The 18,697-nt window shown below is 39.2% G+C and overlaps 1 protein-coding gene across 6 annotated transcripts in view; it reads left to right on the top strand.

Annotated features, from left to right (window-relative positions):
• nrg2a (neuregulin 2a) overlaps positions 1-18,697 on the top strand; it is an 84,143-nt gene that overhangs the window by 36,461 nt on the left and 28,985 nt on the right. For all 6 annotated transcript variants that reach the window (XM_028031100.1, XM_028031097.1, XM_028031098.1 and 3 more), the window contains exons 2-3: positions 6,967-7,132; positions 8,334-8,452. In XM_028031100.1, the coding sequence (XP_027886901.1) occupies positions 7,029-7,132; positions 8,334-8,452 (223 nt within the window). In that variant the 5' untranslated portion in view covers positions 6,967-7,028. The remainder of the gene's footprint in view (positions 1-6,966; positions 7,133-8,333; positions 8,453-18,697) is intronic.

The following is an 18,697-nucleotide window of genomic DNA, read 5'->3' as shown; positions in this document are numbered from 1 at the left end:
ACCTCTTTCCCACTTATCACTTGAGCTGGGAACCAAACAGTTAGTTAATGCAATGATTACACAGCATCATCATCTTGATGACACACCACAGAGTTGAAGTTAATACATTTAGTTACTTTTTGTGGTGTCCTGTCTGTAATTTATAATTCAGATATGTAATGCACAATACTATAGAAACATTTATGTCAGGATTGGCCGGTGTTAGTCATATTTGAACTAATTGGTATCGGCTTCATAAGGAAAATATGTAACAGTGCTAGTGATGCAGAATAAGATTAGGACTGGTTTTTGACCATAGCAGCAACATCAGTGTCAGACCAAAATGGTATGTTGGTGCATCTCTAGTCATACTACAGTTGAAGAAGCTGGATTTCAGTCACTGAAGTAGATTATTAAAGCTGATTTCAATCTGGAGAGACTCAGACAAAGAAAGGGAAACAATTAGGAAAGTTTATTAACAGCATGAGTTACATTTTTGGCGCTCGGGCCCCGGCTGAGGACATCTATTATCGCAAACTTTGCGATGGGCTCGGATCCCTGACGCTGAACGGAACGTCATCCCCCCGGGACCCGACACTGGTGGTGGAGGCGATGAGGGATGCGGCCGGATGGCCGAGCGAGTGGAGGTGAGGGGGTGGAGGTGGGTTGAGCTCTGCTGGAAAGCGAGAGACACCATGGATGGTGGTCCATTTCAGCTGGAACTCGGTCGGAGATTGGGCATGACTTGGATTTGGACCAGCGTTGGTTAATCAGCGGTGATGAGCAGGAAGCGCCGGTTGGATGATGCAGATGGGGCTAAAGAGTCTTCCAGATTGAATTTACGCCTAGGCTTCGTTTCAGTTTAAAGCCTGATAAACTGAGTTTCATGCAGACTGTTTCAATACCACCGAGGTTTCAGCGACGTAATATTGGCATCATGCAAGTGCAAACAAACAAAGATGTTTATCCTCTGAAAACATCAAGTAACCATATTCATTACTAGCTGAAGTTTGTGCCGACATGTTTTGAATACTGTGGACCGTTTCAAACAGCACGTCAGTAGTTATTTGAAATACAACGAGTGAAATGGTCTGATTAAATTAAACATAGTCCAGCATGACTTGTCAAGATTTTTGGCTCCAAACAGCTTCTTATAAACAAATATAAGTCGGCTGGCTTTTTTTTATCTGAGATCACAAAGTGAAGGAGATCATTATTTAGCTTTTCCTGTTGACTTCCTTAGTTTTTGTGGGGTGATTCATCTCTCTTTGGCATCATGGGTTAGGTGTTGAACACAGGGAGGGTTTTAAAGAGATAAACTAAACTTTAGATTGAGAATTATGACTTTCAAGCAACAGTTCAGACCTTGCGTTTTGCCTCAACCCCTGAACACATGATATATTCGCATTCTCTATTAAAACCTAGAATTGTCCTTTAGACATGACGGACAATTGTCTATCATGTAGCAAAAATGTTCTAGAGAAAGTACGCATGTATAGACTGATAATGTATGAATAGTTAGACATTTTATTGATTGTTAAGCTTGGCTCAAACGTGCAAAAATCTCAACTAATACAGAGTGTTGGCAATGAAGTATCCAATACAATTTTACTTCCAAAGGTTAGAAGTAGGTTTGCTGTTTGAATTTGTCCACAGCTGAAAAGTTTCAGTACAGGATTGATAGTAATTTGGGGGATCTCCGGATGGTAGGTAAAACAATCCCAAGAATGTACAAGGTCCTCACTTTGTAAAAGCAGATTTGGCTGGATGCTATTAAACTGATCTTTTTGAACAGATGTTGTGTTACAGTAACTAGCGTATGGCATCTGAGGGGCATTTCCACATGCAAATGGCATATCTCTGGCTGCCATGCAATGCGGTTTGTCTTTTGACAACGTGCAGCAAGGTGACATAACACCGCAGTAATCAGGGATACTTTGTATGGGGGGGGAAAAAAAAGGAAAAACACAAATGCATGCCTTAGATTCCTTTCCTAAGCTCCTGGAAATGAAACAGAAATGTTAACTCGATAATAAGGGTAAGGCATTGTTAATATATCAAATAACTTTGTTTTTGAACAGCTATGTGGGCTGAGATCTCCAACTGTTACCCAAGGCATGAGCTGTTGACACGCCAGATAGGCTTCTATTCTCAAATTGGGTTTTTATAGTCCATGTCTGCAGCTGCCCCTGTGCTTCAAAAAGAGAGAAACAGGCTGTTCTTGAGGCCACGGTTTATCATCACTCCTGCACAGTTTTTCATTGAGGAAATGGAAAAGGACTTTTTGGTTACATTGACAACTTGTTTTCATCAAAAGTTGATCATAGCATAGTGCAAAAGCTTTAAAGGTTATTTCAGACATTTTAAGAGTGAGGTTCTGTGACATTATTAACCGGGATAGTTCGTTTACCTATAGTATGAAGATATCAGTGAATATATCCTCAAATTGGCAGATGGCTAATAGGTGGCCATGTTCTAGGTAGCTTTAGCAATTGAATAAAGCTGATAATTTGTTTAAAAACTAAGAATGTTTGAATCTATGAAGTGTATTGCTAAATTAATAAATATTTACATTCTGCTGTTACAACTGTTATTAAGTTTATCACTGCTGTCTCAGTTAAACAGCTTTTTATGCTAAAGATGGTTGACTTTGTTATTAAGTTTATTGTTGTCTTCATATTACTATTCTAAGATGACATTTTGTGAAGTTGTTACCTGCGTCATTTGTGACTGCAGAAATTATTTTTAGATGTCTACAACACCTATAAAATCACCATTAAGATCCATCTTTGAAGACACTTCATATATTGGAGACTTAATAACTATGTAAATTTTACTTACAGATTTAGAGTGGAGTGATTTTAAGGATTAATGGTGTGTTAATCCTGCTTAATACAGAAAACCACATGTGAGAAGAGAGGTACGTTCCACTAAAATAACACACCCTGTCTTGATGGAGTGGAACACTGTGAATTCCACACCCTTGATCCCAATACTCATGCTTGATTCAAACTGGGAGGAGATTAAAACCAACACTCGCACTTGAAAGCCCTGATGTTTCACAAAATCCGTTTCATTTCATGACATTTATACCTGCGGAACATGTGTTTTTTTAAAATGGCCACAGTGCAAGAAAGAAAATACCATGAGAGCAGCTTTTAAACTGTCTTGCTATCTTGGTGTTAATGTTTTTCATCTGTTGGAAGAGAGCATTTTCAGTCTGAGTTGTGTTAAGTTGCTAAAATAAAGAATCTGTCTGATTACTTCTTAGCCATCCAGGGTTTATTTATTATGCGGGTCAATTTACATCTTTCTACTATAGGGAAGGGAAATATTTTGATAACTCCACAGAACTTCACTTAAAAACCTTAACCTATTCTTTTAGTTTGTTAGATATATGTGCAAGGGGGATTAATTTAATGATACTGATCAGTATCTGAAAGCTGGGCAGATGAAGCAGACCCTCCAGCACATCTGGCTAGCTGGACTGATGAATAGTAGAGTCCTGTGTTTCTGTTGCTTCTCTTGCCAAGGACAAATCTTTGCTAATTCTCTTGGCAAGGACAGACTCATGTCCAGACATTTTTTTTTTTTTCCGAATAGTCGGTGCAACCTCATTCTTGCAGCTCTCTGACTGACGAGGCTTTCCTCAGGCAGTGTGCACTGGTTCAGTGTGGCACAGTTCAGTGTGTGTAGATATCACAGGCAGAAGTTCAGTTTCTCAGACTTGGGTCGGCTCACGCAAACATTTCTAAGTGTTGCTCTCCGTGTTTTAAATATCTGCAGAAGACAATGAATTTTCTAAGCCTTTCAAATGCCAGATTTTGCAGATACTCTTACACAGTTGCAGTGCGACTAATACAGTACTGTTTTTTTCCTTTGGTGAGAGTAATGTAAAAGTTAGAGGTAGGTCAGTAGGGTAGACCACAGAACATTGAGCACTATTTAACATCAATTCCCATGTAGTGCATTAAATTGTTAAACAGCAAAAAATCTTTATGGCTCAGTATTAGACCTAGCTTCTAGCTATCAATAAACCTGAAGCACTTGCAGAGTTGATGTCAAATGATAATATGTTGTATATGTTCAGCCCATATAATTTTATGACTTTCAGCAGATCTGCAGTTATGCTTTGCTGAATTAATGGGGGTTTTATATTTCCAAACTCTTGGGACTTCAAAATCTTGAAGCAATTCCTCGAGCAATTGCACCACCAATATCTATCTTGAGACCGAAAGCTCATTAAAGTTTCAAAGTGCTACATTACAAAAGTACATCTTGCCTTTTCCCTGAATGTTAGATTCTTTGTCTTTGTTTTCCCAATACTGCAAATATCATCAGCCACATTTCCCAGCTGCATGCTGTTTGTAGATAAAAGGCCCTTGTCTTAATGAAAACAGGATAATTTTAGCAACAAAGTGACCGCTATGAAGCTAAAAATGGCTATGTTTCCATTGATCTGTGTGCTATTTTGGTTTTTTTGATTTACAAACTGATCTATTTTAAACAGAGGATGTGTTATCTTCATTAATATATCAATCTTCCTTGGATATATCCAGGCTGCTTTGCATTTAAAGATTTAATGCATATTACTTTTCAAACTTTGTGAAGCACACTAAACGCAAAGACGTTTTGAAGCTTTTGCTGGGGTTTACGTTTTAGCAGACCGTGTTATATGCATTATCAGGAATGAAAGAGCTTTTCTCTGAGCAAAGAGCTGCTTCTCTCATGAATATTAGTGCCAAATGCAAAATATGAGACATAATTACAAACGTATGCACTGCTTTACAAAAGATTTTATTCTCCTTGAACATTTCTACATTTTGGTATTACCGCAAACTGCAATGTAAATAATTGGTATTTGGTTTGTCCTGCAATGTTTTAGTTCCAATCTTTACTCTGATGCCCTCAAATAAAATCAAGTGCAACCAATTAACTTCAGCAATGTCAAGAAGATGGACAATGCCTTTAACTATTTCTACTAATTTCTATCAGAACTCTCAATAATTACTTGTAGTAATAATCACTTCTGAATGCTAAATGTGTTGGAAAAGTAGCACTTTATGCTATAATAAACACACCACCTCCACAGTCAAATGAGGTGGTGGCAGCTCCATGCTGCCACCACCTAACTCCGAGGTGTTTAACACCTCGGAGTTAAACACAAAACGGCATAGCTGGTAAGATGTAACCCATAAGAGTTGCAGCTCTAATTGCAGTGACAGATGGTTCTATAAGTATTGACACAGGAAGGTTGAAAACATATGAATGTCTCACCTCTCAGATTTCTATTTGTGAAAAGTTTTAAAAACTCAGTAAAGTATTATTTTTCAACGATTCATCACTTTGTGCTTGTCTTTGTGGAAGAAGGTGCTCTGGTCAGATAAAATCAAAACGGAAATATTTGGTATACATGTAAAACATATAACTGTGAACATGCCACCCCCACTATGAAATATGGTGGTGTCAGCATGACACTGTGGTCATACTGCAGGGACAAGTTCCCAGCAGCCCAGTGACCCCGTCCAAACAAACAAAGTCTTCAGTGCAAATCCATGAGATAAAATGAACTCAGTCAGTATTTACTCAGGGGGCTAAACACAAATGTAAGCCTCACTTTTCAGATGCCGATCTACAGAATATTTAAAAGACAAGCATCATTTTCCTCTCAGCAATTATGCATTATGTTTGTCTGTCAGACGAAACATGTTGATATTTGTGGTTGCAACAAGACAAAATGGGAATAGCATAAGGGGATTAAATACTTTTGGAAAGTACAACAGTTCACTGTTGTAAGAGTTCCTGGTATTTACATTTGCAAAAGTCTCCCAGGTATGTGACCTCTCGAGAACAGATGATTTCTTCAAATCCAGTTGAAGATTATCATAATAGCTGTTTTGTCATTACTCACTTAAGTGTTTAAAATTTTCACTGACAGAGGAAAAAAAGTGTCTGAATACCTCTGTGAATGCTAACTGAACATTACCCTAAATCCATCACAACTGTCAACCTAAATCCACCAAAACATCTTAAAAACTGCAACATCATTGGATTTGTTTTCTTTTTTTGGCTCTGCGCAGACATGTCTTCTTTTAATAGGTCAGTAAAGTAGGACAGTCTCTTAAAAAAAGAGGGCAAGGGGGGATACATTTGGTGCAATGCTATTTCTGCGCCCAGTTGTTACCTGCGTGAACTTCATTTTGCTTGTCATGGTTTGTTCGTCTTCATTCAAGTGTCGTCTTCGGGAGGTAACTGCAGCAAGCAGCTGTAATTTGCAGGACAGCATGGTGCAGATTGTGCATGAAATCGTGAATGTTACTCATGGTTATTGGAGGCGACGGAGGATGTGTGTGTGGGGGTGTGTTTGTGTGTGTGTGCACCAGGGGTCATCCCCGGGCTGACCCTTGCTCACCCCTTTTCTTACTCCACCTAAACATGTGTGCAGCTGTCAGCTGACATGTTGCTGTGTTCTTTGTATGTATTTGATGATTTATGTTGTATGATCATCACAAATATGGTTATCATAGAACAAAAGCACAGAATGAGTGTTATGATTTAGCATGTTTTCTTTTCCCTCTCACAAACACAACAGGCCAGTTTTACAATGTTTTAACTTTTCTTATTTCCAGATTGACTTTAATTGTGCGTGATATTTGTGGCTGCATATTTCCCCTCCTCAGCTGGTGGATGTTTGCTAAATACTGCCTCAGGTGTTTTTGTAGCAGCAAAGCCAGAGTGAATATGAGCATGTTTATTAGTCCAAGGCGAAGTTGATGATGTCTCCAGTGACCACATCTGGAGGTCACCTGAGAGAGCTGTTGGCTCACTCCATTAAGAGGGGTTTCTGGCTCAGCTCCTGTTTCTCCACTCTTCCCCTGTCTCGTTTTGTAGCAAACCATGATGCATAAACCTGAAATATGTTTTCTTTTTGTTACATTGCATTAACACTGAGGTTTTTTTTTCTTTCGTCTTTTTATTCCATCTTAGCTGTTGCTCCAAAGTTAAAACCAATCAAGAATCCCATCGTCGTTGGTGAGGGAAGCAAGCTTATGGTGAAGTGTGAGGCCACAGGAAAGCCTGTCCCAACCTACAGATGGTTTAAAGATGGCAATGAGCTGACAAGTAGTCGAAAAGTCAAGATCAAGTCCAACTTGTGAGTACAAAGAATCGTTTTCTAGTAAGCCAAACACTATCAAGAATGTTGTAAGTTGTCTACAAATGATCTTCTTGTAGTCGGCCACCATCTAATAAAATCTTAGACAATGAAAGAATCAATAGAACAGCCCGTGTACTGTGATATTTCACTTTTCACACTATGGTTTGATCTGAAATAACCTTCAAATTTTTTGTTCATAGCTTTTGTTCATACACCACTGGTATTGCACCGCCACCTAGCTCCATCTCTGATTAAAAAACCTTTCAGCTTTTATGTAAATATAGTTTGTAAAATAGTATTCTCATAAACGGCTAAGAGATTTTTGAGGATGGAGTGTTTTTTTAAAACACTCATTGTTGTCTTTGGTCTTGGTCCCTCCTAGGCCACGCATTAGCTTGAATCCATTAGCTTTGCTTAGCCTCTCTTGTTCTAGCCATTCACTTCAGACTCAGCCTCTTAGATTAGTCTTTAGATCCAGATAATTAGTTTGACCCCTTTTTGATTAGCTGTTAGCTTCATTCTTTAAAACTAACTAATATAGATTTATACAAAATAAAGAACATAAAGCCAATTATGCACTAAAGGACGTTAGGACCTACTCAGAGGCTTATGACTTAACCTCACTTCAAAAATCCTGAACTATGTCTTTCAGAAAACATTTTAGTTAGTTAAAAGCTAAGTCACTAGTTTAAATAGCTTGTAAAAAGAAGTCTTACCAAGATTTAAATTAGTGTAGAGGCCATATAATGTTGCTGTCGCCAGCATCTTTTTTGTAATAAGCTTACATAACTGAGAGAAGCAGCTCAAAGCATTTAGCCAAAGATAAAGAAAGAAAGACAGCTTTTCATTGTGCTTAAATCCTGTAATTTCTCCTTTTTGACAAAATGGCTAATGGTGAGCTAAAGTTAAACATACTCACTTTGAGGAGAAAATACCCAAAATAAGAGCTTACGTTGACAATATAATAGCAAAGTCTTTATTGATAGTAGAAATGTAAATAAGTTAAGCTGCAAAGGAACATGTTGGGTAACCTGGATGCCATACTGAAGCATCATAAGTTAGAGATGAGCGTGTGCTATAATTGCTCTTCGGCCTCTTTGTCTCTCTATGTTCCCACTTGTTGTATTTCCATACCTTTTTTTTCCTCCTCCCTGCCCTGATTCCCCTGACTCAGCTGTGCGAGTGTTGTCACCCACAGGAAATCCTCCAAAGTCCAGATCAACATAGCGAAACTGGAGGATTCTGGGAATTACACATGTGTGGTGGAGAACTCGCTGGGGAAGGACAACTCCACTGGCACCGTCAACGTACAAAGCAGTGAGTACCGACTCCCGAGCAACAGGCAGAGCAGCGCAGATGACCTGGCATTGTTGTTGTTGTTGCAACTGTTCTCTTGCCAATTGAGAGATCTGACAGAGTCAGATGGCATGCAGGGATAGTAACATGCATGGAGAACAACTGTCCACACATGTGGTTTTGGCCTACTGTTCAGTGGAATGGCACACTATACTTGGCAATGAGCAAGAGTGAAATGTATCGGAAGGTATGTCTGTTTCAAACAACAACAGCAACTAATTAAAATGGGAAGTTTCAAAAGGAGTGTGGGATAGAACCTAATGGGATTGTTTGGTAGAGATTGATGTCTGTGGGTTACAGATTTTCACAAAGCCTGTAGCAGATGAAAGAGTTTTGATAACAGCTGCTTCCATTTGGTGAGGTGGTGAGTTTGCCTTTGGTCCAAGAAGTGTCGGGAAAGTTCAAGGCTGCTCTTGGTAGCTTTTATTTTTATATGAATTGGTCCAAAATAACATAAGAGTTGAAGGAATCTCACCTATAGATCTTCTTCTGCTTCTAATCAAGAAAGAATATGCTGGATATTGGATACAGATTGTTCAAAAAAGATGCTGCATTGAACTTTCTGTGCAAGATGAAAACATATCTGTACAAGTTCTAGGAAATGTACAGAATATCCACATTGCCTTAGAAAATATCCATATTTATTCATTTTATAACTACAGACTTTATTGTAATTTAATGGGATTTTATCTGACGTGCATAATTATGAAGTGAAAACAAAATAGTCAAATCTAAAATGTGTGGTAAACATTTTCATTCAGGCTTGTTTACTTTGTTACCACTGAGGAATTCCCATGTAACAAATTACGCATGCAATCAAGCTTTTGGACGCCTTCTGACTGTGGTTTAATGTCAGTGTAAATATATTGACAGCTGGTTGATTTTTGTTGACATCCCACACATCTAGAGATATAGCTGCTGAAAAAAGACGAAAAGCCGGCTTCGGCAACCGGGGGCTGTTGAGTTACACTTAGTGTCCTTGTAATCACTTTCAGGCACAATATTCACGCCCCCTTCTTTCTTTACATTAGTCAAGGCCACCTTTTTAGAGCTATTGTTTAGCGTTTGCAGTCTTAAGCTTGAGCTGCATTATTAGAGTATGGCTGCTCTTCTCAGAGAAAGAACGTGCCCATTGTGTTTGGGAAAAACAGAGAAGGCTTGATATCCAGCAAACAATTTTTGCAGAAAAGAAGCCATCCATCTTGTGTTTTTAAATTGGCTGCAGATTGCCTCTTTTATTTCTCTGACATCTAAAAAGCTTTAGCTGAGTTTTATGAGTGGATCATGTGACTCCTACTTTATGCGTACAGTGCGACACTCGGCTTTGTCCAGACACGGTGTCTTATTTCTCTTTGCCAAAATCAATGCAATATTTATGCATCCTTCTAAGACGCACTGTGCTGACATTTATTAAATGTTAATGTCATACAGGTAAGTCACTGCACAACAACCATGTTTATTGGCAATTAAAACAAAATGGGTTGAATCATGCTCTGAAGTCTCAGAGGTTGGAGAATCCCTGGTGACTGCACCTGCTTGTCTTCATATTCAGTGAAGGCTCAAGAGCATGTGATTGGTGGCCCATGAAACTATATATGATGATCTTAGCAGGCTGAAATCCTGGTGATGCAGAAATATCAAAGAAAATCTAAAATTACAAAGCAGTGAGCATGTGGGCTTATTCCCACAGTAGCCATAATGGAGAAAACATGACAGAGCAGCATTATGGAACAGTGTTTTCACTTGCAGTGCAGACGATTTAAAACAAGTTGAACAGGATGTCCTTACATGTAGCGCAATGTATGATAAACAAGAGCTGGCAACTGGTAGAGCAGACGCTAAAGCAAAGACAAAAAAAATATGTTTCGTCTTTCTTATTCACCATCTATGCATATCTTTGTGTAAAAGCGTCCCTGTGCTTTTCCATCTGTCAGCACGGACGTTTCTTTAAGTCGCTCAATGGCATAGCTGTCCTTCCCTTAAAACGCCAGCGATCACGGGTTGTATGTCACAGTTTGGTTTGTTTGTGTACGTGTGGATGTGTCGGTTCACCGTTCCTTAAAAACATCCCATTGTACTCCAACAGCACGCCCACTTCTGTCATGCTTCAGGGAAGAAGGCAAGACGGGGCGAACCGGGGGTGACACGTCTATAGGCAGGTCTGAAGACTTCGCTCAGGAGATGTACGCTAATTATCCATAACATTATAACTACCCACCAAATGTTAAGACAGGTTCACTTTTTGACTTTTAAGCATCACTGACTTGATGAGATAAGGACTTCATTAATCCTCTGAAGCTTTGTATTCATATCCAGCTTCCGTTTAGTCCGATTTCCGTAAATTGGAGTAAATCCAGCGTAGCCTAATGAATTCAGAAGTTATCTAATTGACCTAAAAAGGTCATATTGTGTACAGTGGTGAACAAAAATGCCATCAAGAAGACAAAAGAATGCAGCAAACTGATTAGTGATAATGTTTTGGACAACTTTAAAGCATTGGTAGATGATAAAACAATATCCCAAGGTGTCGAGTCAATCGTATTCATGAGTATTAGTGGCCCAGTCAAAGTCTGTACTTAAATCCCACTGAGAATCTGTGCAAAGAAGTACAGTTCATAACAAGAGGACTCTCCATTCAATGTAATTTCTGTTTCTAGATGTATGAAACAGGTGAAGACATACCTAAATGAACTGCAGCTGCACATGCAGCGAAACACGATATTACAAGGCATTGACTTGTGGAGTTGAATATAAACGGACAACACTTTAAACCTTGCATCACCTAAATGATCTACTTTGTGTTGGTCTGTCACATAAAATCTCATTAAAATACACTGACATTTCTGGTTGTAATATGAGATATTTAAGTACTTTTGTACGGCACTGTAACATGAACTTTTTCAGTACTTTATTTACATTAGCTATGCTACTGAGTACAACAACATGGACCAATGGAGGCTTTGTTCAGCCTGTTGCCAGCTTTCATTTCTTAAACAAAAATCTTCTTCTTTCGATGGCTTTAGGTAAGCCCTGGCCTTCGCAGGCCGGAAACATCCCACAACAGCTGCAGATGTTGAGATGCTATGACTCAGCTCTTTAGGCATCAAATTTTGGCTGTTGCAAAAGTCTCCCCTGTAATCCTTAGCCATTTTCTTTTTTCTGCTTTCAGCATATCATCTTCATGGACAAAATGTCCACAATGTGCCTAAACCTATCTCTGGTTCTACTGTAACAAAATATATTTTTCACTGTCTGCTTTCACAACGTTGTGGCTAAATATTGTATTTCTTTAAAGAGGAATGTCGCTGTGATTACAACATGTGGTTGCGAGGCTTAAGGTAGTTGTTTAGGGAAAATGACACATTGCCGTTAAAGCAAATGTGATCAAAGAAAGGTTTGTTGGAAGCTAAAAGCATGGTTTTATTAAAGACGACACGTAGTTGATTAAGGGAGTTTCTTTCCATCCTATTGGGTCAAGAGAGAACCGGCTGTTGTGTTAAAGGGCTGCAGTGGAGCGCGCTTTCCTGCTGCAGTATGTTGCCAAAGCAGCATGTAGCTGCAGTATTATCTGTGTATGTGTGCCTTCAAGTGAGGGAGAGCGAAAGGAGGGAGGGGGGTGCAGATGTAGATGGACAGGGGGAGCAAAAGAAGAAGAAGAAGAACAGAGCGTGGATAAAGGGAGGGGAGAACATGTAAAATGAGGGAATGCATGACAGAAAACAGACAAAGCTATTAGTAAGAGCAAGAGAGATATGTATTACTTGTGGAAGGAGAATAGCAGAGCAAGGGAAAAAAAAGTGTGAAGAGAAGGAAGATGTGTTACAGTGCAGTCAGCGGTTGCAAGCTTTTCCCCTTCTTCTTTCTGCTGTATCTGATGTCTGCGTTAGGGTGCAACAGTGTACCTCTTTTCAGAGTGTGATGTGTGTTTTAGCCAAACCTGAGCAAAAAGAAAATGTTAAAAATCTTTTTTTTTCAATTAAAAAAAAGAGATCACAGATCAATTTTAAAGCAGCTTGGTGCAGCAGCATCAGTTCGACTTACAGCGTTACCTACAGTGTAGCACATGGCTGTGCCTGCATGCTGCCTGAAATCAGCACTCAGCTCCACCACATGGTGAATCCAGGCCACCACAACTTACTTCTGCAGAATATACTGACTTCCCCAGACAAGCATTTGTGTGTTTTTACTTCCATATTTGATAGTTATTACAGAAATATCTGTTCATAGACTTTTGCAACGGTGTTAGGCAGTAAAATAATATGTCTCTGGCACGATAAATATAGCAAAAACATTTTTATCAGCATGCCTGAGTAGCACTGAAGGGTGATGACATCTGAGTTGCCTAAAAAAATTCCCAAAAGTGAAAGTGATAGCTGGATTTGGTGCAGAAGCTTCTAACTAAAAACATATAAGATGTTTTCACTGATGCAACACTTTACAGCTGGCCACTGTAACAATATTTGTGCAGCGAGACAAATGTAACCAAGTCTGCCTCGGACAAGAAAAACATGCCAGTTTTCCTCAGAGTGAACCCCATCTCAGCATTTGAAGGCATGCAGTGGCTTCATGCCAGCGGATGGAGTTCGCCAATAATATTGATTGATTGGACTTGTGTGGGGATTTTGCTCATGCCTCTCTGTTGGACGAGTGGAAGAGAAACATACAGTGATTAAGTGCCAGTTACTGAATATTCTACACAGATGGCTGAGATAAGTGTTTGAGTTTCTTGTTTTTTTGTGTTTGTGCATGTAAAAGTACAGTTTTGGCTGCATTTATTCCAGATTTTCCCCAGTGGGCGGTCCACCGTGTTTTTGTATTTAAACATGTTAAGTTGACATTAAATATAAAATGTGAATTAGTAATTATACGTTCCTGGAAGTCATTGTTGACTCCCAATTAGCCAGTGGATCTAAAAACACTAAGTAACACTGTTGACATTTATAACAGACCCAAGGCATATATGAACTAAGCAGCTGATTTAGGCCCCCCAGGCCTTCAGGGGCCCCATAAATGCTAACATTTTAACACAAACCACAGATATAGAATTTTATCACTTGTTTATTGAGAATGTCAATAAATTTGATTTAATGATTTCAGCATAGATTAATTAAAGGAATTCAATTTAAGATTTCACAAAAGATCTTTGTAAAAGTGCAAAGAATAATTTTTGTAGTTAGATTAATTGTTGTTAAACTCACAGCATTAGAGAGAGCCTAATGCTGTGAGTTTAATCTTTGAGTTTGAGCTCTGTTTGTTCAGTAATACATCTCAGTAAGTTACAGTTATCACTGATTGCTTTTATACTTGTCCAAAGCAAAGATGCATGCAGTCCTGGGTCACTGGTTTATAAAATAAGCTATTTTAAGGAATTATTCTTTTTTATTTATTTATAAAAACCAGCGATGCTTAGCCTGTCGGGGCCAAGTGCAGCCTGGCGCCCCGACAGGTTTATAATACATTGGAGGAAACCCTGTTTATTCATTTGAAATGAGGTCCCCTATTATTATCAGTAGTTCCCCACCAGTAGTAGTTTAGATGTCGTGTTTTAGTGAGTTTGTGAAAAATTGAACACATCCTCTAAGAGGTAGAAGACTAATGGCACGAAAAAAAACTGTTGTCTTAAAATAGGAAGTTTGTTTTCTGTCTACTAAAGATCTTTGATGTTATTGCTATTTGTTGCGATCCCAAACAGTAGGACTAAATACACTTTGGAAAGTGTAATAATACACTTTTACGGTTTGATATTGGTTCAGAATTTCTTTTCTCCAGTTGTCCATCCAGTTGTGATTTTAAGGATTTTTGCAAAACGGAAGAAATTTGTTCTGTCACGCAAGGTCGCAAGGACACATTTCTTTCATATTTCACAAGAACTCACGTTCAGAGACCCTGGGAAGTCCTCAAAAGTCCCTCCCAACTGTAAACTTCTAACTAAATGTTATATTCAAATGTTGGGGAGGTGTAGATTTTTTAAAGTGTAGCAATACATCTCTTGAATATGTAACATTTTAGTTTGAAATCTTTTAACTGCTAAAATGAGACAAAACTCAGGTCTGACAACCTTCTAGCATTTAAGCTCTCTAAAGATTGAATCGGTTTTCTTGAAAGTTTCTTTCATTAAACTATGAAACACCATGTGCTGTTGATGGAGTACATTAGAAATACTTTTTCTTTCAGGTAAATGGAACTGTGTTTGTCCTCTCCAGACATCTCAGCAACAATTGCTACCATTTAGCAAGTGCTGGCTTAAACTTCATCCACGACCCCCAGTGTAGACGCCCGGGGACCATTTGTTGTCCATGTGGTCTGACCTCTACCCTGTAATCAGTCTGGCATGGTGAGACCTGCTGGCCCTCTGCAGCGCGGTGTAGTATATCATCAACTGTTTTCTACAGGGCCAGCTTTGAGAGGCAGCAGCAGTCAGAGTTTGCTTGTTTCCACGTGGCTTCAGATTAAGGCCGCCATTTATCCTGCAGGCCGCCGTGTTGTGATAAGCGCTTGCAAGGCAGCCATGTGTCTGCAGGCTGCAGGTCACATCCTTGGGGGGTGCTGCACACAGCTCCACAGAGAGGCTGTGTGAGCGTCCAGGAATGTGTTGATGGAAATCACAGCTGAACATATGATTGCTCCAACCTCAGTAGTCATGCTGAGGCCCACTAGAAACAATTTGCACACACCGAGACCCTCCTCTTTACCCCCAGTGACATACACACATAGATGTGCACACGTATGTTTTCCCTCTGTGTCCTGAAGTAGTGATTAACTAATTCACAATGTCTTAATCGTTTTACGGTTGAGTGGAAGGAAGCTCGTTAGCATCTTTTCCACACCACAGTTAGGTTTATTTGGCAAGCTCACTATGCCATCTAACATCATACATCAGTAATATTTTAATTTTATTCGAGGGTTTATTGTTGAGATTCTGGAAAGTTTTTGTGCAACATGATTAAACCAAATACAGGAATAACTGTTGTCATCGAGCAAAAACAAAACAGAATTTTTTTCCTGCTTTCTTCCAGTAAATCTGAAGATCTGTTTTACGTAAGTGAAACTGTAAGCACTTTGACTAGGATAAACAGCAACTTCCTTCGTACCTACTATGTCACCCTTTAGCCTGCGTGCGTAAAACAAAACTTACTCACTTGTACCACGCAAACAACAAGATAAACTCGACTCCAATGACGCTAAAGGATGTTAGTTGTGGCCTTGTCGTAAGCCAGTCAATTGTATTGATCGCTGTGTGCAAGAAGAAGCAGCAGCAGCAGCTGGACCGCCTATATCTAAGAAGAGCAACTCTTTACATCTGCCAAATGATTTGTATTTACAGCCCACCAGAGAACACCTCGTCAGGCTCTGTGGATGTAGCTGCTGTGCTATTAGTCATACCCACTTTTTCCAAATAATCCCAAGTCTTGAGTTCTGGATAAGAATTCCTGTTTGTGCCAGAATCCCAGGTCTTTTTTAGTTGAAATCTACACACAGAGGCATAATCGGGTCCAGGAGAGATGTTGTAATCTAACTGACAACATTGCAACAAAAAGATTATTTTTACATGGGTCACTTTACCTTTAGAATCCTCCTGATTATCTTTACTTTGTTGAATAAATAGAAATGAATGGAACTGATCATAATCCGAGCATTTAGGACTAAAAATAACAAACTTCCAAAAGAAGATTTTTTTATTTAGTTTTCTGTCATTATCAAAGCAAGCTGCGTCAAAGATATTATCCCTAGCATCAGCTCACTGACCGAGGGTGGTTTGTTTCCAACAGAGCTGTGACAGTTTGCACTTATGAGAGTTCAAGCCCTCTTTTTTCTCAAGGGGTTCTCAAATCCAGCCATTTCACCCACGCCGGCGTTTGTTTTTGTTTACTGTTTGGGCCTTCCTGGAAATCTAGTCAGTTTCCAGAAGTGTGGGAGGATCGAGAGTAAGTGGAAAAATTTATGTTTTGAGCAGATGAACACCTCCAGTGTCATAAGCACCAATCATGCACTGGAGCAACTTTGCTGATCTGTCAGGCTACAGCATGGGATTGTTATAGTATGTCTTTGGCCGACTTAAACTAAGCTGACTCGATCTTAAACTTTAACCTTAAAAAACTCAAAGTCTTCAAAACTTCTCATACATATTAAACTTTTTTTTAAGAATTCACATTATGTCAAACTAATGTATTTTAGTGTGATTTTATGTGACAGGGCAGCAAGGGCAGTGAAGACTGTGAAGTGAAAGAAAAATGTTTTTGAATTTCTTTCTCTTTTTACAAATCAAAATCAAAATAATGCATTTTTATGTTTATGTATTCAGCCACCTCTACTCTAAATATTTTTAGCAAAATCCAGCACAACTATTTTCATTCAGAAGTTATCCAAAAGTGGCAGAAAGCTAAAAGTTCACAACATCCTCATGGGCAAACATGGTGGAAGAAGGAAGGATCACAGTATAGGAATGCTTTCTCTTCCTCCTGTGTATAATGTTCCTTTTACCTTAAGTGGAACACAATAGATAGACCAGCAACATAACCCAATAAAAACACAAAAACTGGAGTTCTAAAACCCTGAATTGGGTTAAACCTCCTTCAAGAAATTGAAATATTTTCCATTTTTGTGCTTCTTCTTTGATGCTTTTTATTCTGAGAAACATTTAGTAATGTTTGACTAATAAAACATAATTAAGCACTTTAATGTGGTGCATCCTTCTTCTAATCATAGCCTTTTATATTCTGTATAGACTTAAGAAGGGCAAACAGAATAAAGCAGCTTCCAAATGTTTCCCTCAAACCTTTGTTTTCTCTCTCAGCTTAGTTTCATCCGGTCATTTTGATGTTCTAATGTTATAAATAATCAAAGCACGTCTCATTTCAGAAGATATCCAGTAATCTCTGTGTGTTATACGGGTCAGTTAAGCCATCAGTTTGAATGGATGAGGATATGGCTATGAATGCAGGAGGAAGCAGCTGTTATACTTGAAAAGCTGAGTGATGTGAGCAGGAGGTGACACAAGGTTTTCGCTGTGTGCAGGGGCTTTGTTAACTCTTCCAGTGCTCCTGGACAGAATGTATCAGGGCCTTAATTTGATAGCATAATAAAAAAAATCCCTCTCAGCCCCCTGTCAGCTGTCCTGGTGGTCTTTTCTCTGCTGGTGACCCCAGCTGCGGCTGGCTGTGCTCTGGTTTCTGTTTTAACTTGCCAAATAACTAACAAACACAGCCGTGTTTGTTACTGTTTTCAAAGAGGAGAATTATGGCCTAAAATGTTTCATTGCATCATAAAGGCTTGTTTGTACTGAGGCCGTAATAATTCGCAGTTGCTTGGATGTTTTGTGAACAGAGCAAGAACACTGAGAAGGGGCTTGCCAGAAAACTATTGTTCACTCACATCAAAGAAAATCGAGGCTCCTCCTGTTACCTTGCATTGTTCAGAGCGGGGTATGACTAATTCTAGGTGTCCTTGTGCTTTTTAAAATTTTCTTCGTGCACCAGGGGAACATATACTTACCATTCCATTGCTTAAAGCTCAGCAGCTCAGTGTTGTAGTTGAGTTGCCACAGATGTGTGTTATCCTAAACCTCCCATTACTCCATCACGCTGTTTCCGTTCATTGGTGATTTGGCACCTTTACTCATCATCACATCATGTTTGTTAAGGTGAGCAAGGTTCTTCTCCGGGATTTTGTATGAGTAGTGGGTACCTGTAAGTTTACGCTATCCACGTTTAAGTATTAAGGCACGACTTGAGGATGAAACTGTGATACACTCACAGTGAAGTTGATGTGTAGTATACAGAGGCCCAAAAGCCTAACAAATACCCTTGCTACATGACCTGTTTTCAGGGTGTAAGACAAGTGTGGGTGGGGTGTGTATGCAAGTGTGTTTATAGGCATAAGAGGGCTGTACTGACACACGCACACGCCTGCATGCGCGCAAATACAGGTAGGCTATGTACAAATAGGCTGAGTGCTTTTTGGCTTTCGGGGAATAGCAGTGGGAAAATCTTTGGTCTGAACAGCTGGCCATCACAATAACTGTGAGTATGAGACCCAAATTTGGAGTAGGGGTTAAAGGGTTTCCTTTTAGCTCACTAAATCTACTTCTCCTCAGTAAAAAGAGCATCTCACATGCTGACTTTCCAAGTGAAACAGGCATCTGTATTCGTATACCCTATTCATAGTTAACTCCAAAATTACTGATAGTAGATATTCAGATTTAAAGTA

The sequence above is a fragment of the Xiphophorus couchianus genome, chromosome 11 (assembly GCF_001444195.1).
Source record: "Xiphophorus couchianus chromosome 11, X_couchianus-1.0, whole genome shotgun sequence".
NCBI lineage: Eukaryota > Metazoa > Chordata > Actinopteri > Cyprinodontiformes > Poeciliidae > Xiphophorus > Xiphophorus couchianus.
The sequence above is the reverse complement of the archived record's forward strand: the minus strand, read 5'-3'. Positions and strand labels throughout refer to the sequence as shown.